This window comes from Bos javanicus, chromosome 13 (assembly GCF_032452875.1).
Source record: "Bos javanicus breed banteng chromosome 13, ARS-OSU_banteng_1.0, whole genome shotgun sequence".
NCBI classification, from domain to species: Eukaryota; Metazoa; Chordata; class Mammalia; order Artiodactyla; family Bovidae; genus Bos; species Bos javanicus.
Window position 1 is genome coordinate 18963632 of NC_083880.1, and position 26878 is coordinate 18990509.

Consider the following 26878-nt stretch of genomic DNA (forward strand, 5'->3'; position numbering starts at 1 on the left):
GCAAAGGAGAAGGCGACGGCACCCACTCCAGTACTCGTGCCTGGAGAATCCCATGGACGGAGGAGCCTGGTGGGCTGCAGTCCATGGGGTCGCTAAGAGTTGGACACGACTGAGCGACTTCACTTTCACTTTTCACTTTCATGCATTGGAGAAGGAAGTGGCAACCCACTCCAGTGTTCTTGCCTGGAGAATCCCAGGGACGGGGGAGCCTGAAGGGCTGCCGTCTGTGGGGTTGCACAGAGTCCGAACGACTGAAGCGACTTAGCAGCAATGGAGATGCAGACATAGAAAACAGACCTGGGGACACAATGGGGGAAGGAGGAGGGTGACGAATTGAGAGAATAGTACGGAAACATGTACATTACCATACGTAAAATAGAGAGCAAATGGGAATTTGGCTGTGTGAGGGAACCCAACCCAGTGCTCTGACAACCTAGAGGGGTGGGATGGCGAGGGAGATGGGAGGGGTTTAGAAGGGATGGGATGTATGAAAACTTGTGGCTGATTCATGTTGATGTATGGCAGAAACCAACACAATATTGCAGAGCAGTTATTGTCCAATTAAAAAAATATCTCTGATTTTAGTAGCAGTATAAAATATAGGAAGAGTTCAGTGTTATTCATACCACAGAGAGAATGAGGTTAATTTCCTAAAAACCGAAATGTTGGTTGAAAAGCACAAACGTCTTACAGTAGTTAATTTCCCACGACAGCTCTTTCTGTAAAAAAACAACAGAATTTGGTTGCAAGCCATTATGACTGTTGGTTTGTGGGTTTTGCTTTTTTTTCCTCCATTCATCAACAAGTGCACATCTTGCCCATCACCCTTTGCAGTAATAATATATATGGCTGATCTGGCAGACAGCCGTGATCTCATTTGTAGTGCGTCATGGTGGAACCCATTTAGCAGATTACGTGGAGATTACTTTAGCTGAATGAAAGCATTGCTGTATGCTTTGTGAAGAAAGCCATATGTTTAAGCAATCAATTTCACTCTGATAAGATGGGCTCATCCACCGTATCTTTCTGTGAAGGAGACTTCAGTGGCTTGTTGGCATTTTTTTTTCATTGCACCTTTTGTTTCTATAGGGCAGTACCAATAGAGAAATTTTTCCCTATCAATTTTTTCTCAAGCTCTCTATTTGTCTTTTTGTCCCTATTAAAAACAAATAAAGGTCATTGTACTGTATTAATATATCATAAGATTTACCCAACAAATTCTTCCAGAAGTGATGGTGATTTCTCTTTGAACATATGTATGGCGTAGTCAGAAGGCAGTTCATGAGACTGATTCTTTCCTGGGAATGGGTTTACTTCCTGGACATATTATTAACAAAATATTTTTTTCAGTTATTCTGTTCCTTGGAAAATGACCTAGTTGAAATTCATTGGTGGCTTTTCAAAGATAATAAAATAAATGTAATTGATGTCCTCCAAGTTTCTAAGCATCTTGCTATTAAATGATTGTCTTCATAGGTTGATTACTGATTTCAACTCTGAAGCTGACTGTGTGAGTATAAGTGTGGCTGGAATTTCTCGATGACCTCCCTGTCCCTCTTTCAGGAAGAATTAAGCAACTGTAAATTAAGATGAACACTAGAATAGATTGGCAATTAGAGTGATGAGGATATAGCTACCTGTTTTTTTTCTTTCTTTTTATACTGTAGAATGGTTGGTGTATTTTTTTTTTTCATTTACAGTCTTTATTTCATTCTGTCAAAAAATTACAGCTGAGGGATCCGTTTTTACTCCAATTATCAAGTAATGTGCTATGCTTTTATAGTATGCCTTAAAGAAATCACATAATTTATTAATTAAAGCAGGCATGAAGGGAAATGTCCAAAAGCTAACCTATACACATTTTATCTATGGTTCATTCACTTTTTTTCCTATATTAATTTGAATCTATAATTTTAAAAAGGAAAGTATAGCAGTTTGATAATAAATTTACAAATAATAAAATAGTATATTCTGATGATTGGCAGCAGCCTGAAAAGTAAAAAAAAGTCTGTCGCTAAGTTGTGTCTGATTATTTGCTACCCCATGGACGCAAATACTGGTAGCCCACTGGTATTCTCTGTCCATGGGATTTTCCAGGCAAGAATACTTGAGTGGGTGGCCATTGCCTTCTCCAGGGGATCTTCCCAACCCAGGGATTGAACCTGTGTCTCCTGACTGAGCCACCTGAGAAGCCCCAGCAGGCAGCCTAGGAAACATATTTTGACAACAAATACAGTTAAAGAAAAATGCAGTTCTTAAATATGAGTTTGGATTCACAGTTTTTTTTTTTTTCTTTTTAATCGTGTATTTTAGATAAAAAAAACTAAAAGTTGGTAGACTGAGTTAGAAAACAGAAACTTTCTTAACAAAATAGGACAAAGACCTTTTGAAAAAAAATATTTTAACAATAGCTAATTAAACTCAGTGTTAGATTGGGACTGAAAATAGCTAAACTGCTTTAAACCATGGAGAAGTCAAGCACCTCAGTTTTCTCCTGGATTATTAACTCAAAGGGCAGACTCTTGTAAGACTAAGCTGTACCACCCACTCCAGTATTCTTCGACTTCCCTTATAGCTCAGCTGGTAAAGAATTTGCCTGCACTGTGGGAGACGTGGGTTCGATCCCTGGGTTGGGAAGATCCCCTAGAGAAGGGAAAAGCTTCCCACCCCAGTGTTCTGGCCTGGAGAATTGCATGGACTGTATGGGGTTGCAAAGAGTTGGACACAACTGAGCAACTTTCACTTTCACTTTGGTTCAGATAGATGATATTGCTGGTGCCATGGTAGTATTTCTCAAATATGATACAGGATTGAATGTATATAATCCAGAATGAGAACCAGCACCACAAAAGAAACAGGTCAATACGGTGACAATGTAATATTTCAAGGGTATTTATGAACTGAGAAACTAAATGGTTAAATGATTTACCTTAGGAATCCCTGTTATAAGCAAATGCCATGCATTAAGATGTGAACTTGACATTTTTCTTAAAGTTAGAATTTAATGCCTTTTATATTTCCAGATGCCTCAGTGTTGCAGAATTTTCACAATGGGATTCACATGGGCTTTAAATAACATCTACATGCTGACGACACACAAATTAATTTGTCCAGCCCTGCACTCTTCCCTGAACCCCTTGTAGATGCTCAATAAATTTCTGTCAAATGAATGAACATTATGTTTTAGATGATGGCTCCTCCTGAGATGTGTCAGTTGTTTTAGTTTGCTCTTTTGTTAATTCATTCTATCAAGATGGTCATTACGAAATTAAAAGACGCTTGCTCCTTGGCAGAAAAGCTATGACAAACCTAGCAGCATATTAAAAAGCAGAGACATCACTTTGCTGACAAAGATCGGCACAGTCAAAGCTATGTTTTTTTCCAGTAGTCATGTATGGATGTGAGTTGAACTATAAGGAAGGTTGAGCACCACAGAATTAATACTTTCAAATTGTGGTGCTGGAGAAGACTCTTGAGAGTCCCTTGGACAGCAAGGAGATCAAACCAGTCAGTCCTAAAGGAAATCAAGCCTGAATATTCATTGGAAGACTGATGTTGAAGCTGAAGCTCCAATATTTTGGCCACCTGATGCAAAGAACTGACTCCTTGGAAAAGACCCTGGTGCTGGGAAAGATTGAGGGCAGGAGGAGAAGGAGACAACAGAGGCTGAGATGGTTGAATGGCTTTACCGATTCAATGGACATGCATTTGAGCAAACTCTGGGAGTTAGTGAAGGACAGGGAAGCCTGGCACGCTGCAGTCCTTGGGTTCACAGTCGGACACGACTTAGAGACTGAACAACAACCACAAAAATACTCATTATGTTTACCTCCTAGGCATTATTGATATATTGACAAAAACAAAGGAAAGAGAAAGTTTTTTTTATTTTTAAAGCTTTGTATTTATTAGTTTTAAAAGCATGCTACATATTTTCTGCCTTGTAAGAAGTCATTAGTTTCTGGGCTTAGGTTTCTAGGGAGGTTTTGTTTTGTTTTGTTTGCTTTTTGCAATGGAAATGATCTTCTAATTTCTAAATAACATTAAAATTTAGGGATATGTTTGCTTTGTGAAAGTTAATTTCACAGGCAGTTTTCAATGCCATTTAATGATACAGATAATTTTAAAGGAATAGTGGTGGTGATGCTTTAACTATTTTCTGTTTTAACCTTTTCAGAATGCTTTCCCTTACTTATTTATAACATAGTGTTACTTTAGTTACTTTAGTGACCTTTAGGAGGTATTCCCATGTACTCAATGCTGCATATTTGCAATCACATTTATATATATATATATATATATATATATATATATATATATATATATAAAAAGATGTATGCTCCCAACCATTCTAGTAATTGAGATTTCTGTCTCTTTTTTGTTTGTTTTTAAAGATTTTTTTTTAAGTGAACCAGTTTTTTAAAAGCCTTTATTGAATTTGTTACAATATTGCTTCTGTTTTATGCTTTGGTGTTTTCACCTTGAGGCTTGTGGGGTCTTAGCTCCCTGACTAGGGATTGAAACCATGCCCCCTGCATTGGAAGTCAAAGTCCAACCACTGGACTGCCAGCAAAGTCACATTTTTTTTCTCTCTCTCTTTTATGTCAGCTTTGATCCTACACTTTTACTCTTCTCTTTTTCAGTATGATTATCACCATAAGCCAAATTCCTACTTTGTGCTCAATTGAGAATTCTCAATATACCTTATATACTTGTGAATGTGTAGTTGAGTAACTGTCTATAAAAGAGTTGTTTTTTGAAACATGTGGTGACCAAATCACTCCAGATGAATGTTATTTCTGGGGATGGAGCACATGCCTTCCAGGCAACATGGTCTGGTCTAGAGAAAAGTAGAAAAAAAGCAACAGAGCAGGAAAAAGAATGGAAACCAAGTCTGGGGTTTCTGAGGCATTTCGAATACAGAAGGGAACAATATTAGTGTTTTCTTGGAAAGCCTAGAATTCCGTGCCCATCTGTGGAAATGTGTGTGGACTGTTTTTGAATCACATGTTTGTTCCTCATGTTTGTTTTTGATCGGATACAGATTTCCAAGTCAGAGATGCCACATTCAGCAATAGCGTTTCATCAAGTTTAGGAACAGTATTTGTTGAGACTGCCTTAAAGCTTTCAGTTTAATAAGCCCAAAGTATGGTCAGAATGTAAATTATCCTTTTTTGTTTTGAATCTTGCAAATATGACCTTGTTTGTCAGCGTTTAAAATATGACACATGTTGCCAATAAACCTGACTGTGAAAATAAAGAATAGTTGTTTGTGAAGATATCATTAAAATGATGTTTGTGGATTTTCATTCTGTAGTCCTAAGAGAAACCCACTCTGATGCAGATTTTTATCCTCCAGAAGTCAGTTCTATGCATTTATGGATTGTGTGTTTAATAAGGATGAACCATAAGGATTTTGTTATTTTTCTGTTGGCTAAAGAAAAACAGCTATGGAGGCCAATTCCAAAGATGGTTTTTCTCTGGAAAGTTGCAATTAAAGTGGATTAAAGTAATCTGTCTGAAAATATTAATACTGGGCAGAAGGCATTGGGGCCTCATTTTGAGGATGCTCACACTTTGTTGAGTGCATAGGTCTTATCCCAGGAGAATGACAATGCATTTTGTATACATTGACAAGTTAGAATTTTTTGTTATCAACAGGTTTGGCAAACATCGAAAAGATGACAAGATTGAGAAAACGGGTAAAATAAAAATACAGGACTCCCTTACGTCAGAAGAGGAGAGAGTACGGATGAAGCAGGAGCAGGAAAGGTAGATTCCAGTTATTTGGGTGGACCTCATTCAAGGGAGGCACTTCTGTTCCTTTCTACTCTTTCTTTTTTTAATATAAAGAAATTTATTTATGAAATTGTATTTTATACATTTATTTTTATTTTATCTTTCTATGTCAGTCCAAATACTGATGGTTGGGTGAATACAATGTAAAAACAATTAAAAGAAAAAAACCTTATTTTACTTTGTGGCATTGAAATGAATTTTATTGGTTTTGGTTAAGATCTTTGCATAGAAGATGGTAGGGCATATGAGCATGGATATTAAGAGAAAATAAATCAGCATTAACGATCACTGAAAATGGCAAAAATATGTAATATTCTGTCTCATTCACCTATGAGTATATAGTATATTGTAATAATTTTAAAGAAATGTTCATATGGAAATAAAACTATTTGAGTTTTTACATATCATTTAAAATATTTTGATTTTTAGTAAGAATTGAGGAGGCTATTGATTATTTACTATGTTGTTTTCCTATGAAGGCAGACATCTTTTTCCTCCTCCTCTTTTGCTATCATATTTTGTGTGACATTTTTTACTTAAATGTTTCTCCATCTCTTCCTGAAAGATTGTTATCTACTGTTGAATAATTTCATGGTGGAGACCCACAGACCAATGAAATGGATGAAAGGTTACTCTGATCAAGGTTATAAAGCTAAATATCATCCATAGCTAGGGTTGTAACCCAGCATCTCTAAAGCTAAGTTGGCTATTCTTACTATAATTCTAGAGTTGTGGCACCTTTGATCTCATTCTTAACTAGGACAGAAAGAAAAGACAGGCTTTTCTGTCAGAAGTGACTCGTGTTTGGATATTTTTCATGCATCTTTATTATACCCCTGAGGGTTATGTTTTTGTGTTTTTCTGGAATGGTGTGATTCTCTATTTGTAGCTTCGCAGTTTATAAAATATGTAAGTGGAGAAAAATATGCACTTTTAATCTGTTTTACAAAATTCAGTCTATTCTTCCAGTTCTTCTCCAATTAAAAAAAAAAGTTATTCCACCTTTCTTGCTTTTCTGACTCTCTCTAATCCTCACCAATTTAGACATCCCCAGACTTAATAAACTCACTATTTTAGAACAGGACACGTAGTGTTCTCAGTGTTTGAGTATGGCATTTAAGTGTTCAGTAGTATAAACATCTACCTTAAAAGACTTTCTTATCCCTTAAGGAAGAGTATGTACCAGGTAAATGTGTGAATTCAGATTTATCCACAGGCAAATATGTGATTTAGTTAGAGAATAATTTAATGGGTAGGAAGAAACATTATATTTCTCCCTATCTTGATGCCAGCTTAGGGGAAGAGTGTCATTAATCTGCACCATTTTTCATATTCCCTTTTTTGCAGTTTAAGATGAACTGCTCTGTTTCAATGCAGAATTCTATCCACGTCATCCAAAATCCTCTATAATGCATAGTCAAATTTTTACAGCCAAACAATGGTTTTACATAATGGCTTCACTTGTATTATTAATTTGCCTAAGGCACAGTTCACCTCTCCACTTTGCTTTTAATCTGCATCTCTACCTCTAATGATGCAATACTTCTGGGAACTAGGTTGGTCCTAATGAATTTACAACGTACAAGAGGCCTAGAATAAAGAATCTTTTAGGGTCAGGGAACAAGTGAATGGTCCATTAAAAAAAATCAATTAGCCTCATAATGTAAGAAAACTGTTTGCGTGTTTCAATAACAGTTTTTACAAGTATGTTTTATTTAAACTCATGGATCCTGTAACTGAGCAGGGAAATATATGAGACTCATTGAATTGCATAAGCAATACTTGTTTAGTGTGTGTTATTTTGATAAAGCAATTCTGCTTTTGTAAAACCTCTTTCCTATTCTGTCTATTGGCATTGGCATTGCTCCTTTTGAGAATGAAAACTGCAGCCTCTTTGGGAAGAAGCTGACTGGAGGTAATAGAGAAAACTAAATAAGCCACTGCCTATATTCTCATGACAGCTTTTCCTTCACTGCTGATGGGCAGTGAAACATCTCCTGTAATATTATTTACTACTGTAGCTATTTGAATTCCAAAAATAATTTCAGCTGATTCTATCTAAAAATAGAAAACCTGATATTCCTTAGTTATTAGTTATGTCAGGTCCACATACCAAAATATTTTTTTTTGTCTGTACAAATCCATGAAGCCTGAATATGACTCGATAGAATATTGAAAAATCGAAAGGACAATAAATATAGCTGAAAATGATTTTTTCTACCATGTTAATATCTATTTAGATAGTGAAAGTAAGTTAGATTCTTCAGAGCAGGGGTCTGAGATGGAATTTGCCTTCATTCTTGCTCCCTTCCCTGCTTTTCCTTCCACTTGCTGCCATCACTGGGAGCTGGGGTCTCGGATACAAGCTGTCTACCGGGAGAAAAGAGGAGAAGGATCCTGCTGTGGGTCTGTCTTTGGGCTTCACCAGCTGTCCCCTGTCAGAACCAAAGCCTCTGTGCCTGAGGTCTCCTCTTCAGAAGGAAAACAGTAAGGGTGAAGTTTGCTGATCCTGAGATGTGCTATTTTGATTTCTAGCTTTGAGCACTGAGCCTGGTACCCTACCTGTTCAGTGATGCTGTTGACAACATTTGGTAGCCCTATTAGCTCATTTGGGCTTCCCTGGTAGCTCAGCTGGTAAAGAATCTGCCTGCAATGCAGGAGACCCCAGTTCAATTCCTGGGTTGGGAAGATCCCCTGGAGGAAGGCATGGCAACTCACTCCAGTATTCTAGTCTGGAGAATCCACATGGACAGAGGTGCCTGGCAGGCTATAGTCCATGGGGTTGCAAAGGGTCAGACATGACTGAGTGACTAAGTACATTTAGGGACTTCTTCTGGCCTGGAGAATCCCATGGACAGAGGAGCCTGGTGGGCTACAGTCCATGTGGTCACAAAGAGTCAAGACATGACTGAGCAACTGAGCATGCACGCACACACATTAGCTCATTCCACCTCACAAAAGGATGGGGCTCTGATTCCCAAATAACACAGGTTCAATTACATGATCTCTGTAACTTTGGGCCCACTCAGCTTCAAGTATAAAGCACATCAGTGGATTTTTCTGTTAACTCAGTGTCAGAAGTAATCTTTGGCTTTCTACTGTGTTCTTGCTCTGTTGATAGCTTCATTTATATTTTAATGGTATATAAATATTGCGGTTTGGGGTTTCCCAAACAGCATTCATCAGCAGAAAAAGGGCTCCACATGCAAATATATTTGAGAAACACTTGGTTAAAAGCAGCTTATGCATATTTCTTTACTCCATTATTTATTTCTCAACAGCCTAATTCTGTTCATGTACATGGTGAGTCCCCAAAATGTGTGTGGGCATGTTCGTGCTAAGTTGCTTCAGTCGTGTCCGAGTCTGTTTGGCCCTAGGGACTGTAGCACGCCAGGCTCCTCTGTCCATGGGATTCTCCAGGCAATACTGGAGTGGGTGGCCGTGCCCTCCTCCAGGGAATCTTCCTGACCCAGGAGTTGAACCCATGTTTCATACATCTTGTGCATCAGCAGGCAGGTTCTTTACCACTAGCACCACCTGGAAAGCCCACAGCCTAGAGAATCATCACTTCCTAACTTACTTACTCATAGATATATATCCTTCTTCACTATTTCTTCCCACAAAATCCCAGTGTCTCTCAGAATTAAGAGTCATTTGGGAAATACTGATGACAAGTAAAGACCATTGGCTCTTAGTTTAGCCATGGCCAGGTCATTCACCTAACTGGCAGAATTGAGTTTTTTTTTTTTTTTTTTTTTATATGATGACCACAATAAGTTTAGTGAACATTCATCATCTCATATAGATACAACATTCAGGAAATAAAATTTTCTGGCCTTTTTGCCTCCAGTTTCCAATCACTGGCATTTCTCTTTTCAGTTGTACCAACTGTTTCCAATATCTGCTTTGAGTAAGTTCTTGAAATTTTGATAGGAACTTTTTTGTGGTCTTTCTTAGTTATAAGATCCTTTTCAGAGATGGCATGTGTTTATTTGTTAGTTTTTGCAGGATTATCATTTAAAAAATGTGTATCAGAATATAGTAGTAAGGTTTCTGTAAGTGCATGAGTAAGAATTAGTGAAATTACAGAAGGAATAGACTATAGAGCAACAATAGGTGCATTTCCTGTGCATCTAAAAGAATAAACAATTTTCACTTCTGTTTGACTTGAACCTTAGGATTCAGATTCCCTGAATTCTGACATCAGAACCCAGATATTCTGGATAATATTTGCATGCACGTCACATATTGCCATTCAAATACAAGTCAACTTTTAAAGCTTATCCTTTTAATGCAAAAATATATTTTTCTATAATTTAGCAGGGTTCTTCATATTTTCTCTGGCCCCTTAAATCCTTCAGAAAAGTCAGTTCTAATCAATGAGATTAGTTCATCAGACATATTTTAAGAACTTATTGTTCAGGTGAACAAATTTTTAAAGAATCTATGAACATCATGGAAGTCCAAAAAAGACCAATACTTGGGCAAATTGAAGCAGATTTTATTGACAGTCTGTAACTAGAGTAGGAAAGTCAGTTTTATTTTTGATTAGAGCTTTCTTAGATTTGGCATTATAGCATCTCTTTGAGTTGGAAATAATTGTAGGTGATTTGACATTTGTGAAAGCCAGAACATAATGTGAGTGAATGAGTAAGTATCTATGAGAGAGAATAGTGAGTGTGTGTGTGTGTGTGTGTGTGTGTGTGTTTTGGTTAGTCAAATATCATTCAAGTGGTTTATTAGCATAAAAGAGAAATTTTTCTTGTTCACAATATATTAAATAAAATGATGGTATAAAATTTTTATTCTTATTATAATTCTTCCTCTGTCAAGAATTTCTTACCTTTGTTAAGATGGAGAAAAGATCTAAACCTCATAACATTAAAAAATCAACATAAGACATTATAATCAGTTGTGAAAGTTGATGACCACAGAGCTTTGGGAAGGGGAGAGGTTGGTAGGGCTGGAGTTAATAAGGAACACTGTACAGAGATGATAATTGGGGTCTAGATCTAGTTCTCAAGAACTCAGCATTTAGCAAAGTGAGTAGTTCTGTACCCATGCTTAGACAAAGGGCTGCTGATGGGTGTACATTCTTGTAACTGCGTAGATTCTGGAAAAACTGTGGTTGTGTTAGTGGATAGTATTGTCTCTGTGAAAGCTTTTCTTTGATCTTTTTTCAACTTATAATTATTTTATATTATAAATCTGCTGTTTCCTCATTGTAGCTTTGAGGGATGAAGTTTTGACTCCCCCATCCCTAATCTACTATAACCACTGTGGTTTTCAACAGCTGCCTTCTTCCCTTGGATTGGAAATGTATCTTTAAAACAATTGTTCCTATTCAAGAATTTTTTCTGAGAATCCATTCAGAACATTGGAAGGCTTTTCCAGTCAACTTTTGCCCCAATACTATAAGCATATTAAAATCCTACTTAAAATGATAATTCTTCATATTCGGTGGGATATTTTCCTTCTCTTGGGAATTCAGCATAGATACTCCATTGGCAGCTTACATCTAGGTAGGTGGCAGTTGTTTGATTTGCCCAGCAGGGTAAGGTGAAGATTGAAGATTTTTGATGTCTGCCATTTGCTCAACTGTTTTGAGGGGCAAGTCAGCATTCAGTCAGTTGACCACAACCTCTCTTTGGCCAAACTGTTTTTTCCAGTTGCCTTGTTGCTTACATTTCATTCTGCCACGAAAGTAGGATTTTCTTTGATGAATTTCTCTAATACCGATTTTTAGACAGGAAATATTGTTGGGAAAAGATCCAGGAACTTTGTTCCCAGAAACAAGCTTCCATATGGTAGTATAATAAGTTGAGGACAAAATGTTCCCCAAAAGAGTTGATTTCAAGCTTTTGAACATTGTTTTGAAGATAGTTTACACTTATCTAATATATAGCAATCTGAAATTTATTTTAATTTGTATGTTAAAGTAACATGAGTATATCCTATCTTTTGTAGATGTTAAAAGCATTTTTTTTTTTAATTAAAAACATTAGAGGTCAATTTCTGCTTCTTGGAGTTTCTAAAAACTTATTATTCAGAACATTCCATGTATTGAGCATTCATAATGTTGGAGGTAGAAGTATTTTGAATACAGTAGAGTAATTTAAGGAACCATTGATTTTTCTATCTTGAGAAGTTGATTCCTTAATAGTAGTGCTTATTAAGCCTTGTGTCTTTTCTGGATATGTAAGGACTATACTTCATAGTCATAAAAAAGTTATTTTCATTTTACTCTACTGCAATTAGTGTTAAAAGCCATTTATTGTAAAAGCAAAAATTCTAATGAATAGAAATGTTACAAGAACAGAAGTCTTGTGTGTTTTATCTTCATCATGCATCATCCATTTTAATTAGAGAAAAGGGTGGTGAACACTGTGACAAGAGTCTGGAATGAAAATCATTAATTGATGTCAAGCTGAAGAGAGACTGTTAGCATGAATTTAGTGACAGCAGGAAAGAAATTAACCTTATTACTTTATTTAGTATATTACATTATTTTGTGTATTATTTTCTATGCAGGTTCAAGGCAATTTCATTATCATAATGGAAAATACTTTTTTTTTTCTAACAGAAAAGAAAGGTGTGAATATTTATGTTTGAATATACCAAATTGAAATGATAAATTCTTTATTAAAATGTTTAAAGGTCTTAATAAAAAGTTTTAGTAGTTGTTTTCACATTTTTTTCTTAACGTTCCAAGAATCGGGAAATAGTGCCTGAATGTGTTGCCCATCCATGTCAGAACAGCTGTCTGCCATCATTTAAACCTCAGAATGGTTCTCTTGTTTATGGCTCAGAACGACTTTCTGGGCTGCTTAAATCAATAGACATTTATTTCTTTGGCTAAGTTTTGTGCTAATCAGTTACTTTTGTCATTGCTGAGATTTGGCCCAAGATAAATTAGATGGATACTGCTAAACAACAACCTGACTGTTCAGAAAAACGGATGAGTCTTACATCTTAGAGATAATTTGTGACCCCAGGGTCACCGTGAAACAGCAGAGGGGGTGTCCTTTTATGGCATTGACCATCTGGAGCTGTTAAGGGCTACACTGCGAGACACCCTCTTTTTGAAAAGTTTCCTTAAACTATGTGATTTTCTTTAAAAGCATTTTCTCTCCTGAACCAAAAAAAAAAAATTTTTTTCTGAAATGAGAAAAATATGACAATGAGTAATAAACATGAAAATATATGACATGAAAATATAACTTTTGGTTGTGTTGCAGTCTCTTTTCTCGCTTTATAATAAATAAGACATTCAAATGTAAAAGTATAAAATAAAATCATTGTGTGACTTTTATTGGCTCAGTTGTCACTGAAGTGCACCGAAACCACAGTGCATTCCTCGTTCTAAAGCTCTACTCTTAGTGCCACTGATGCAGCAAGCTTTGTTAGCATCTATTTCTAGGATGAACATTAGAATACACGTTGGTTCAGAGTAGTAACCAGATTTGTCCGTTCTTTGAGTCCTATCCCACTGTTGGTGGCCACAGGTAAACTGTAGTTTTACATTTTACATCTAAATTTGTGATCCATTTTTAGTTAATTTTTGTATCAGGGATGAAGTTTAAATTCAAAGTGGGTTTTGCTCTGTTTGGTTTTGTTTTCGTTTTTGCCTATGGATGTCTAATTGCTCCAGCACTATTTGTTGAAAAGACTTACTTCACTGAATTGCTTTCGTATAATTATGAGAAATCAATTGGCCATACTTGTTAGCTCTGAGTTTTTTTATCCTGTTCAACTGATCTAAGTGTCTCTCCCTCCATAGAAACCACACCATCAAGTGTGATTCCTCCCACTTTTTTTGTTCTTATCCCAATTGTTTAGCTATTCTATCCTTTGCCTTTTCATATAAATTTAAAAATAATCTTGTTTGTATCTACTAGAGTCTTGCTGGAGTTTTATAGGAATTACATTAAGCTGTTTATCAACTTGGGGAGAACTGACTTTACTATGTTGAGTCTTTCATTCATGAAAATTATATGTCTCTCCAGTTTTTAGATCTTCCTTGATTTCTTTCATCATCATTGTATAATTTTCAGCATATAATTCCTGTACATGTTGTGTTAGGTTTACACCTATGTATTTTATTCATATCTATAAACAAACCTTTCTAGTCAGTGTATTTCATTCTTTTAGTGGTTGTAAATGACATTGTAGTTTAATTTTGGCATCTGTGTTCACTGCCAACATATAGAAATACAATGGATTTTTGCTTATTAATATTGTATTGCTATTCTGTTACCTTACTGAACTTTCCTTTTAGTTATAGGAGATTTTTTGTAGATTCCTTGGGATTTTCTACAAAGACCACTATGCTGTCTACAAATAAGAATGGTTTTATTTTTTCCTTTCCCACCTGTATGCCAGTTATTTCCTTTCTTAAGCTGACTTCATTGTATAGAATTTCACTATGTTGAATTATGGTGGTGGGAGCAGATATCCTTACCTTTTTCCTGATCTTAAGGGAAAGCATTCAGTCTTCCTCCGTTATGTTATCAATGGGTTTTTTATAGATGCTTTTTATCAAGTTTAGGAAGTTAGTTTTGCTCTATTTAGTTTTTTTGAGGAATTCTCTCATGATAACTATTGAATGCATTTTGTCAGATGCATTTTCTGCATCAGTTGATATAATCTTGTAACTTTTCTTCTTTATCTATTAATATGATGTATTACATTGTTTGATTTTTAAAATATTGAACCAGCCTTGCATTCAGGCAATAAACATCACTTTGTCATGGTGTATAATTATTTTTATATATTACCAAATTCTATTTGCTAATATTTTGGTAAGGAATTTTGTTTCTATATTCATGAGAAATACTGACCTGTAGTTTTCTCTTTTATTAATGCCCTATGTTCATCTGATTTTGTATCTTTTCTGTATTCTTTTAAGTACATTTATGTATCATTTATTCTAGCAGTGGTCTACTTTGAATATAAAAAAGTCAATAACTTTGCAATAAAATGTTAAACAAAGCCCAAAGTATTGCTTTTATAAATAAGACTTCACTTTTAAGTAAACATTTAAATTTATAAGTATGTAATAGAAAAATTTTTCTCATTAAAAGTTATCAAAGTTCTATCAAGGGTTGTTGAATTATCTTCAGCTAACTAAGACCAGCTTAGCACAATATCAATAGATTGATTTCAGAATTTGGTTGAATGCATGCCTTCTTGTCCTGAAACTCAGGATTTTGTGAGCTTTGTATACATCACAAAAAATCAAAGTCAGTATCATTAAACTGAGATCTTTTGCCACTAATAAAGAATAATAGTGTGGATTCATACTTAAGTTTCAAAGTATGTTGAATGTGTATGGTATCATAATGAGAAGATCGTACATGTATATACATACATAAATGTATGCAACTACAGTATATGTGTGTATAACTTTTTAAAAAGTGACTTTTTGCCTCAAAAAATTTCATGAATAAAATGCAAGTGGATGCCTAAAACTATTCCTTGTGGATTTTTAGAGTTAGTTAATAAGTGATAATTTAAAATAAGATGTAAATTATGAGTATGTCTTATTGACATGAACAAAGCTATCTGAAATGATAATTTTTGAGAATCCATGACATTACCTTGATAATCTAAAATGAATATAACATTGTTTATCCTATCCAGCTTCTTAGAATTGCATGAAAGAATATGTATTTTGCAATGTATTTTGATGAATGTTCTATATCCAGTTCTTAGGAAAGGCATAGTTTTTCTTGCTCCAACTTATTTTAATTTTACAGGATTCAAGCCAAAACTCGAGAATTTAGGGAGCGACAGGCTCGGGAACGTGACTATGCTGAAATCCAAGATTTTCATCGGACATTTGGCTGTGATGATGAGCTGATGTACGGGGGAATTTCTTCCTATGAAGGTTCCATGGCTCTCAGCACCAGACCTCAGAGCCCAAGAGAAGGACATATGATGGATGCTTTGTATGCCCAAGTGAAGAAGCCGCGGAATTCCAAACCTTTACCTGCAGACAGGTAGGCTCCAGGAGCAATCAGAGTATTGCTTCCAAATCAGCTATTATATAGTTTGTGACAAGGGAGTAGATTGTTCATCAATTCTCAAGCAAGAACTGCCTTTTATTAACGGCCTTTAAAAAGCTGTTGAGTCTAAGAGCATCGAGTTTACACAAATCAAAGCCTAATGGAAGGAACAGTAGAGATTTTGATAGCTTGTCTCATGATCCCAGCGTATTTCATCTTGTTCTTAAAATGGGTTCTGATGGGAGAACTAACCTGTAGTTTAAAACTCAGATAAGAAAAAGTTGAAAGTGGTTCTTCAATTTAAGACTTTTTTTTTTTATTGTGAGGTGAGCCTCTAGTTATGATAGATGAGCAATGACATGAGTTGTTTTAATTATGGTTTATTTGGACCTATTATTTTTTTTTTTGGTGACATGATTTTCATGTCATGAAAGAATTACTGAATGAGATGTATAGTATAGCCAGTCTTCAAACTGCTCATTAACAAGCCACAGGTCTGATTGTATACATTAGTGCAGCACAAAGGAGTGTGATGCTGACCCTGTGTTAATGGATATATATATTTCAAATTTTATCTGAAACAATTTAGGAACATCTTTTTCCATCCCTCCATTTATATATTCATGCACCATATAAAATTTAGTTCATGAAGAAAATAGTACACATTTCTTTTTATTTGAAACATGTGCATGCTATTGTCATAAACAATACACTCATTCCATCCCATCTTATAATGGTGTCATAATCATTGCTCTGTAGTGGAGCTGTGCTTTGAATATTAAAAGTAGTAGGTTTCCCTTCAAACTAGTGGTTCTTTAGCATGCATCAGATACCTGGAGGGCTTCTTAAAACATAGATGGTCTAACTCTTTTCCAAAATCAAAATTCTGGAGAAATCACAGAAATTAAAATTTTGTGTTTTGTAATTATTTTTTTCAGAGATAAGCTATCCATTGAACAATGATATTGCTAATCCAAAAAGTTGGGAATTATGGTACCTGTGAAGTATTTCTTCATCAACCTATGAGTATGAATTTGGCTTGGAAATAATGGCTTCACCTCCATTGCCTTTTTCTGTCAGAATGAAAGCTGTAAAAAAGTGTTTCTCAGACTAGAGTAGTGTAGAGACTCTTCAAAGAACCATCTCTTGATACTGCCGTATAGAATTAAATTGTTTTGATTATAGTGTTATTTAAATATGTATAAAAATAAAATAGGGCTGAACTCCTTCTGTTTATAGCCATTATATAACTATAAAACCAAACATCTTTACAAATTAAATACAAACAAAACAGCAAAACCATTACATGCAAATGAACAACATTACTTTAATGTGGCCAATAATGTTTTTTTTTTTCCAAATCTGAAGTCTCACACAAATCACAAGCATGAACGTGGTGGTGGATGCTCCGTGGCAGGTTTGTTGCAGTTTGGCTGACTCAGTTCAGCCGTCGCTCTTCTCAATTAGATTCTGCGGCTCTTTTGCATGTCTGTAGCCAGCGATCTTTGACCTGTGCACCCTATCGATGTATCGTAAGGCATGAAGTTCAACGTGCTTCTCTACCATTAACTCAAGACATCAGTGAAAGTAGCATTTCTTGATGCCTCTGTATGTATAAGCTTAAATTCAGACAGGGAAATAACATACAAGATGACCTACAATATGGTTCCATTAACTTTCTGAACAGTTAAATAATGGAAACCTAAAACTTGAAACTCCTCAGAGAGAGTTTATACCCAGTAAGGAATCTCCCAGCAACTAACTAAATTTCACCCAAGTTTGCTGTTGGTGTCAGATGAACTTTACTATTCAAATTTTTGGATTTCATGGGAGCATCTCCAGTCCACTGACAGTGTGAAGTGTAGCCTGAATCTGTTCTGGGATTTTTATTGTTCAGTAAGAAAGCCATATTCTGAATTTCACTATTTATCATTTTGATTGATCTGATGGAAATGTGGATCTGGTAGCCCCACATGGAAATAACCATGGATCATTTATTAAGTGCTGTGAATTTCATGTCAGAATGGGACACTTTCTCCATTTCCGCATATTATTTATAAAATATTTTTTTTTCTAGAATCGCTTCATACTCTGGCAATATATCCATGCCTGTTTAATCGACTTGACATGTGTACTGTTATCTGACTGTACCCTTTGGTCATAGTGTCATTGTTATTACTTTTTATTAATGCTCTTGATAACATTCTGTGTTTTCGTATTGGGTGGATGCCAGAGAAACCAGACATATTCTTCTATTTTCTGTGAATAACAAAGCTCAAACGTACAAAAGTTTTGGCATATTTAACTTTTATCCTGCTTGTAACCAGATTCTATTGTCAATGATTTCTAATCCTATGTCTCCTTGGTGGAGTGTATATCCTATTTGATTGCTGTGTCTTCAGAGTGTGATGCAGCTGATCAAAATCAAATCAGAACTCTAATATCAGTTTGTTTAGTAAGGGCTGTTTACAGTGAAGCTGTGAAATAATATATAATTTCCATATTGGGTATGACTTTATCTGGGCATTCATAAATGCCCATTGTTTACCTATGACCGAATCATCATTTTATTCAAAATGTCAGCCTGCAGGTGTGTTATCATAAACTTTATTCAACGTTTCTTGACACGCAGCAAAAAGTTTCTTTTTGTAAGTTATACAATTTCAATCCAAAAGTTTTGTGTGCTTCGAATTCTTAAAAAAAAAATATTGATGGAATGACAGTCAGTATGTTTTTTATTATTTGAGAGCACCAACAATTCGTATTTTTATAGTAAGATCCCAGAATCTGTAGTTAAAAACTCTACAGAAGGATAGTTCTAATGGACATTTGCTGACTGTCACCATGCAATCATTTGCCACCAAGAGAGCACTGTCCTCAAATATAATTGAAATAAAATAGTTACTGTGCTGCTATAAATCTAAATAGCAGGAAAATAGTAGGCTAGACTCCCCCAGCTTGCTGAGGACACCTTAATGGAAACATAAATACCATAATCACAAGCTTTTTGCATGCATTTTATGACTAAAGTGAAAATGCCGATTTTAAAAGAAAAGACCTCTGTGAACTTGTTTTCTCCCCCATTAAAAACCGGAATCCAGTTGTGTCAAAAGGAAGTCTGCCAAACATGGAGAAAACTAATTTTCTTAGTTATGGGCCATTATTAAACATGCGCTCTTCTTAAAAGGTTGGGTCATATAACAAAGTTGTATTTGCTATTCAAAAAGTCAAAGACCGTTTTATTTACTTACATTTACTTAGTATTTTTTTTTTTTAAATCTCTGCTTTTCTTGAGATGTGAGAAAGATATTTCAAATGGAGTCCATCTCATTGTAACGTGTGTTTTGCAAGTTGATGCCCTTGCTGATGAATGAGCTCTACACTGACCCCATCTCAGTGTTCCTCCTACCCATCTCTGACCTTGGCCAGCTCCATCCACCTCCTCCATCTGCCTGGACCACCTCTCTCTCCCTACTTACTGAGGATCCACTTTCCTTCTTCTTGGCTAGCCCTGTGAACACTATTCCAGATCCCAGTCCTACCCCTGCAAGGAGCCTGCTCCTTGGTCCCCCTTTTTGTCCCTTTTTAGCCTGTGTGTCTCTGCTGCCACTTCCTCATAGCTGGTGAGCTTGCTGATGTCTTGATCATGTTGCTTTAAAAAAAAAAAAGTCTTTTTTACCCTCTGGCTATTCTCTGCCCTATTTTCCCTCTTCACTTCTAATCCAAACTTCTTGAAAGATTAATCTACAATTGATAGAGACTGCTGTTTCTTCTTTCCTGCATCTTGTTCTCTCCATGTGGTAGGGGGAATAATGGCCCCTGCAAAGATGCCCCGCTCTAGTCCCTGCTGCTTCTGCTGCTGCTGCTGCTAAATCCCTGCAGTCATGTCTGACTCTGTGGTCCCTGGAACCTGTAAATAGGCTCCTTCATGCAGCCAAAAGGACGCTGCAGATCTGATTACATTATCTTAAAGTGAGGATGTTTCCCTGGATTCTCCAGCTGGGCCCAGTGGATCATAAGTGAAGAAGGCGAGAGAATCAAGGTCAGAGAAAGACTTGAAGATGCAGACTGCTGCCATAAAGGTAGGAAGGGGCCATCAGCCCAGGAGGTCAGTGGATTCTAGAAGCTGCTAAAAGCCAGGAAGCAGGTTCTCCTTGAAAGCCTCCAGAGGAACCATCTCTGTTAACCCATTGGCTTAAAGTCCAGCAAAACCCACCTCCAGCACTCAAATGTGATAAACTGGAGTTATCTTAAGGCAGTAGGTTTGTGGGCATTGGGTTACAGCAGCCATGGTGTGTTAGTTTCCCAATCCTGGACTCCTGGTTCAGTGAATGCTTCTGTTTCTTCCCTCTGGGTCACTCTGGCCTCCCTGAAGCTCTGTTCTTTTAGTTTTTATGTCCGGTACTGCTATCTCTTGCTTCCTTTCTGACTCTTTCTTCACTGTCTCTTTAGAGATTCTCTTCTATTTGTCTCCTAATTTGGGATTGCCTGAGGAAATAGCTCTGACCACTGATAATTCCTATGTGTTCTTTGGGTTGTAGCTTTAACTGCTCTGAAGCACTGGTGATGTTTATTCTGCACTAACTCAGTCCTCCATAAACCCTAGATTCTTGGAGCTAACTACCAGCATGTGCTTTCTGTGTCTCCCAGGCACCTAAACCCCATCCAAAACCAAGTTCATGGTTTCTCAGTCCAGACCTCCTCTGCTATCATCAGCCTAATCTCAGAGAATGCTGTCACGACCCTCACATTGACTCTAGACAGTGTTTTCTTCTGCAGCCTCCCACACCAGACATCAGTCAGTGACAAAGGCCTAACGATTTTACATTCCGAATAATTCCAAACTCCTTCTCTCCTGTTCTTACTCACGGATGCTGGCAGTCATCTCCTAGCTCTTCTCCCAGCCTCCAGTCTTGTTCTCTTCAAATTCCCACAATACCTGGAGTTTTCTATCTAAAATTAAAATCTGACATCTCATTCTCTTGCTTAAATTTGTTCTCCAGCTGCTCATTGTCTCCAAGATGCAGTCCAAGCCCTCAGCACGATGTCTATGGGCCCCAGAATCTCTCGTTTTAGCCTCATCCTTAATTATGTCATATTGGCTCACATCATACTTTTCCTAATAGAGGATCAGCCTCAAAGTATAAATCCAACTTCTACTAATTCATGGATGAATTAAGTGGCTCTTTAGTGTTATATGTTCTGCAAATGTTACATTTTGGTGAGTAAAAACAAGCCATCACCATTCATTAAGCTATCTAATATAGTTAGAGATGCAGCAATTAAATTAAAGGCTGAGGTGACATAAACAACCCAACAAATGAAATCCTGAATGTAATGAAGCCATAAATAAGGTCATGGCTAATTTTAAAGACTTCTTGTTTAATTCTTTTTGTTGATTAACATTGCCTGAAACCATAATTTGTTTGGAGAACTAATGTGTAATGGGGGTTGTTTATTTATATATTTATTTTAGCCTTAGAGAAAGTTTAAATATTCTGCAGAAATATGAGGATAAATGGAAACTATTTTAGACCTGGGTACTTACTTGGCAAACAGTGCCCCAGCAGAGTGCGTTCGTTTTGTTTTAATGTCTTTCCTTTTCAAGGCACTGAACTTTGGGGTCTTTGATGATGAGCTGGCCACACTTTTGGAAATTCCCATTAGCCACTTGGTATTTCATTTGATTTTAGCCTTCACACAGAAACTCTAAAATCCTGCTTTACATGCAACTCATCATGACAACTCATCTTTTTATTTTGACCCAACCACCTGGTTCTTCTGTCCTTTTAGGCAGTCCAGACCTGTGGATTCAAGTACCAATCTTACTGGTATTTAGTGGTCTTAGGTTGGTGGTTCTTTCCTTCTTGCTTCTGCACCAAGATGGAATATCAATCAGTTCTTAATATAAATTCATGAGGATTTATGTGGAGCCCTATTGTGAGATGCATTTTCAACTTCTTGGGAGACTTATCAAGATCTGAATTCAAAATCCATTTTTAAATTAACTTCTCAGATATTCTAGAGCTTTTCCTTGGACACTTCCAGCACTCACTGTGGATAGCTGTTTGATTATTCTCTGTTTGATGCTTTTTCCTTTCTACTTCCTTTAGTGCCCCATTGGTTGATTTTGTGTAACTTAAGTAGTTGATTAGTAATGATGTTTTTTTTTCTTTTCCAATCCTTAGTCCTTAGATTCTTCCACTAAAACAGATGTGGAGATAGGAGTGTGAAAATTCAAAACCTTCTGTATTGTCACAGAACAGAAAATGATGAGATAATTCATATATTCTGTGGCTCTATAGTAATTACTTAATATACACTTAAAATTGCATAAAAGGGAATCAACAAATCTTTGTAGAATGAATGAATGAATATTATTATATACATTTCTGTAAAACTAAAAAAATATTTTAAAAACAATTTTCTTACTTTATACCTTTCATAATTAGTTCTAGTGAATAAACTACACAGGGTTATATTGCTGAATCCTTAGGAATACAGAGTTTTCAAAATATTTGTCTTTGAAATTAAGTACCTTGGGGCCAGATAAGCATCTCCAGGGTGGTTGCTTTTGGTAGGATGGCGGAGTGGGTGGATGGCTCTTTCAGCTTAGCTTTTTTCTGATGACACTTAGAATTCTTAAAGAAGGTTGGGAGCAGAGATGGGCAGGATGCAGAAGGAACTGGGGCTTACTGGAGAACATGGGGTATCCATGGAACAAGTTAACAGACAGCATGACTCCCGGGAGTTCCGTGGAACTGCCAGCTGTTGTGGACTCGGACAAGGACAGTGAATTCTGGCACCCCATTTCTTGAGGCATGAGGGTTTTCTCTAAATTTCACAGTCTCCATGTGGCCTGTGAAGGAAAGGAAGACCTAGAAATGACTTTGATTCTATAAAATTCTAATTCTGATGCAGGAGAGTTCTGATTTCAGTTTTGGTTTTACACGCTGTGTTGGCGTAGCTTAAAAAAAAAAAAAATCACCTGCTTTGTGACAGAAACTAAAGCTGAGGATAAATACTTAATTCAAATTATTCTCTTTTCCTTCTCTTTCTTTTTTTCCTTTCACGTGGATATTCAAGCTTTGCTAAATGGTCAAGGGCTTAAACTCTTTGAACAAGCCCTGGATTCTGGTACGGATTCTTCTTCTAGCCTCCGTCCCTCCCCTCCCCAACACTTATTTGGCAGCTACAATGTACAAGGATGTGGGAGGGGTCTGGATACAGAAATGAATAAGAGATTCCCCTCCCATTTCCTCTCACTTGGTGCCATGTGACAGACCATGCCCTGTGTTATACACAGAGTGATATGAATTCAGTAGGGAGGGGAAGGCAGGTTGGGTGACACCAGACTGGTTGCCATTCCAAGTGGATTCTGGGGCCTTGCTGGAGTCTCAGGCCTGTGGAGGAATTATGCAGTTTGTGGCCTAAAAAAAACAAATTATGCAGTTTTCTACTTAAAAAAAAAGTTGTTTTTTCACGAGCATGATATTGGAGAATTCTCTGTATTTTTTAAGCATCTTCTGTGTGTGAAACTTTTAGGTTCCTCGACTTTTAATTCTGATGCTACAGTTGATGCCTGTGGCTTTTTACATTCTATACGGATGCTCAGATGTGCCTGGCTGAGGACATTTGATTGATTTCTGTAATTAAGAAGCAACTAAACCTGCAGAAATTTGGTAAAGGACTTAAGCTCGAATAGTCACAGATTCATTTCTAAACCAGGGGACTAGGGTGAGAAGGATTATGACCTTTGAGACACAAGTGAAGACGGTGAGGGCCTGGGACTGTGGTCGGACCCTCCCCAGCCTGTGACGTGACGTGTGGACAAGCTCACCTTTGGACTCACTGTTTGGCTCCCCTCTGGAGGTGTGGGTGGAATTTTTTCAAGAGCATTTTCGATAGCTCTGTGATATATTTAAATAAAAATGACCACTTAATTGCATAATATTGGTATTATAAATGCCTTGTATTCATTATATGATAATTAATTAAAATAAGGTTCAGTGTTAATATGTAGTAGAGTATTATGGATGTTTTATTTATGGTACACAGGAAATGTCCCTGGTGATTTTTTTTTTTACTCCCAGTTTAGAAATGATAAATCAAATATGAAAAGGAACTAGATGTTTTTCTTTAATGGTGTGTCTTTTCTGGCACACACATCCATGTAACTGGCATCAGCTACATACGCCCCTCACAAAATCAAGTCTGACTGCACCCAAGGATAGCTAAATGCCCATCAAGGAGTCAATGAATGCATTTGAGTTGTTTTAATTAGCTAGGTGTGATTTAAAGGTTGCCAAAATCAAAAAGGCTTATTCATTTTTCATCAATAATCACTTACCTTAATATTTCATTAGAACCTGCTGATTTGCAGACCTCCTTCTGGGCTTTGATTCATTATGACTGCAGACATAATTTAACTTTCCCTCTTTTTCCCATTCTGTATTGTACTCTTTCATCTGTGAGACACTGTTAAGATGTTTCCAACATTCATGGGGCTGCTAATTGACCCAACTTTTTTTTTCTTCTTTAAACTGTACTTAAAGCTGAGGGTTCTAGGCTATGGAAAGCTCTGTGTGTGTGTGTGTGTGTGTGTGCAAAGTCAGTTTTCTTTCATTACTTGAATATCTGGTAATGTGCAAATTTTCTATTTCCTATGTTCTGGGAGTAAGGGCTGATTTCTCGTATACAGAAGTCAGGAAGTAATAGTTTGGGTGCAGTCTTAGACTGTGCCATTAATCTGAAAACATCTTGTATGTGGCACACGCAGCAGATGAGACTATACTCTGTGCATATACCTTGTTTTCAGTACAGTTCTCTGTTGCTTTAGATGCAGACCCGCGCTTCATCTCTGCACACCTTTGTGTCCTCAGGTACTGGCATCATCCCCGGCTTCTGTGACGCCCCCTTAGGGGTGCTGCATGGACGCAGGGAGGCTGAGAGATGATCCTCACATTAATATGGTGCATGTGCGGAAGACAGCCATTCCTCTTCTTAAATTGTCCATTGACTATGTGCCTGATCTTAGCCGCAGACAGTCCATGCAAGAGGTGGGGATCTGATTGGAACCTCTTAAAACCCCAGATTTCAATCACTATCCTTAAATGTGTAGAAAGTCCTTATTTTTTTTAGAAGTCATTGATCTAAAACATGGAAACAGGTTAGATCCCTAACACAGACTGAGATTCTGACAAGCTGATGCTAGTAATGAAAAAAAAGACACATTAATAAATAAATATTTTTACTTTTCCAGATTAACTATAAATACTCTATGTCTGTCTCCTATATCCATGTTAAACAATTTGTATAAATTACATATTATTAACATTCACCAACTGTAGCAGTTTTGAGGCTAAGTAAAAATTACTTCATGTAAAGAAATAAAAACTAGTGTGCTTCAAAATTTGGTAAATATATATTGAATTATAAATATTTTCATTGGACAGGAAGCTTTCTTACCTTTTAAATATTTCCTAGAAAAAGTAGTGCTGACTTTCCTTATGTCCAAGATTTCTGTTACAGAAATATGTCTGGAAAAAATGAATGAACCACCAGCAGATATATAGATATCTGCTTATGGAGAATTTAAAGAACACTTATACATTTGGAGATATTAGCCACCACTAAAAATTAAAAGTCGTTGTTTGCCCGGAGCTACTTTTTACATCTTGCTTCAGAATGTTTGTTGGAAACCGTTTCCATAAAATAGATTTATTGGAGTTAACATGACTTGCTTTGGGAGAGTATGTAGATTTCCGTAATTCTATTCTTGGCATATGATGCTCTTCACAATTCTGGGAGCCAGTGTGGAGGTGGAGTGGACAAGGTCTCTTTGCTAGACTTCTCCTTTACCTCTGTGAGCTTCTCAACCTGCCTGTCCTGCTTAACACTCTTTGTTCCTTCTGCCCTTGAACACAGGTCTGAGGAGGCACAGCAGGTTACATTGTCCACTGCGGTGGTTTTAGATTTAGATCTTGGCTCTGCCGTTGACGTGAATGGCTGGCAAGTTATTTAACCTCCGTGAGCCTCGTTAAACTCATCTGTATTTAAAATTTTTTGTCCCATTGTTGGACCATATGTCAGCTGTGTCCTGATTTTTATATTTAGAAAATACATTCTTTATAACCGTCCATCATGATCTGTGTTAGCGACTGTTGGGGGTAAAAGAGAAATACAGGTCCAGCCTCTGATAGTAACGCTCTTCTAGTCTTCTGGGAGAACAACAGACGGATTTAAATAACACAACCGGTTTTATGGACCATGCTGTTTATTCTAATAGCTAGACCAGAATGGTTTGATTGACTTTTTAAAAATCTGGTATGTTTTTTACCATATGGCCAAAGCCATATCTAGGGTGCCAAGCTAATAAGCCTTCTTTTCTCTGCCAGTGAACCATGAAAGTTGTTAGCAAAATGTTTTATTGTGAATTGATCCATTTTCCAAGCTCTTGGTGATATAAACACCATCTTAAAAGATAAAGTGTAGATTACCAAACATTAGTCACTGAAAATTTGTTGCACCAAAGGACCATAGACCACCTGTCTATGAGATGACCCAGAGTGGAAGGTACATAATATGGTTAGGGATGCCTGAAAAATGTTATAAAACTACCCTAAATCAGTTAGTTGTGGGTACACAGTGCAGGTTATGTTCTTTTGAATGATGTAACATGAGAAGAATGTACAAACGTGTTTAGTAATACTTTGCAATAACATATTTTTTTGAGATAGGGTTTAAAATAGAATGACTTTGTGCTTCCCTCATTTATGACAACTTTTTATACAAAGGGCTCAATGTGCAAATTCTTCTGAATAATAACCACTAATTCCTGTGTATAGCAATGTAATGATGTACCGGGATTAGTTTATCCTCTAATCGATCAATTCTTAAAAGAGTTCATGGCATTTCTGGCTTCCTCATACCATCAGACTATTTGTATCTTTCATTTTCTCTCCTCATGTTTGTGTCTTCCTTTACATCCTTCAGCATATATACCATATTTAAATTAGCTTCTAAAAAGTCCTATTGCCTCTTCCATCCTCACAGCCCTTTCAGGATCTGTCTCT

General features: G+C 36.6%; 1 protein-coding gene across 19 annotated transcripts in view; it reads left to right on the top strand.

Moving 5' to 3' along the window:
* PARD3 (par-3 family cell polarity regulator) overlaps nt 1–26878 on the top strand; it is a 601769-nt gene that overhangs the window by 424469 nt on the left and 150422 nt on the right. For 15 of the 19 annotated variants that reach the window (XM_061435906.1, XM_061435890.1, XM_061435891.1 and 12 more), the window contains 2 exons: nt 5659–5769; nt 15555–15797. In XM_061435906.1, the coding sequence (XP_061291890.1) occupies nt 5659–5769; nt 15555–15797 (354 nt within the window). The remainder of the gene's footprint in view (nt 1–5658; nt 5770–15554; nt 15798–26878) is intronic. The other 4 variants (XM_061435900.1, XM_061435907.1, XM_061435909.1 and 1 more) reach the window with 1 other exon arrangement.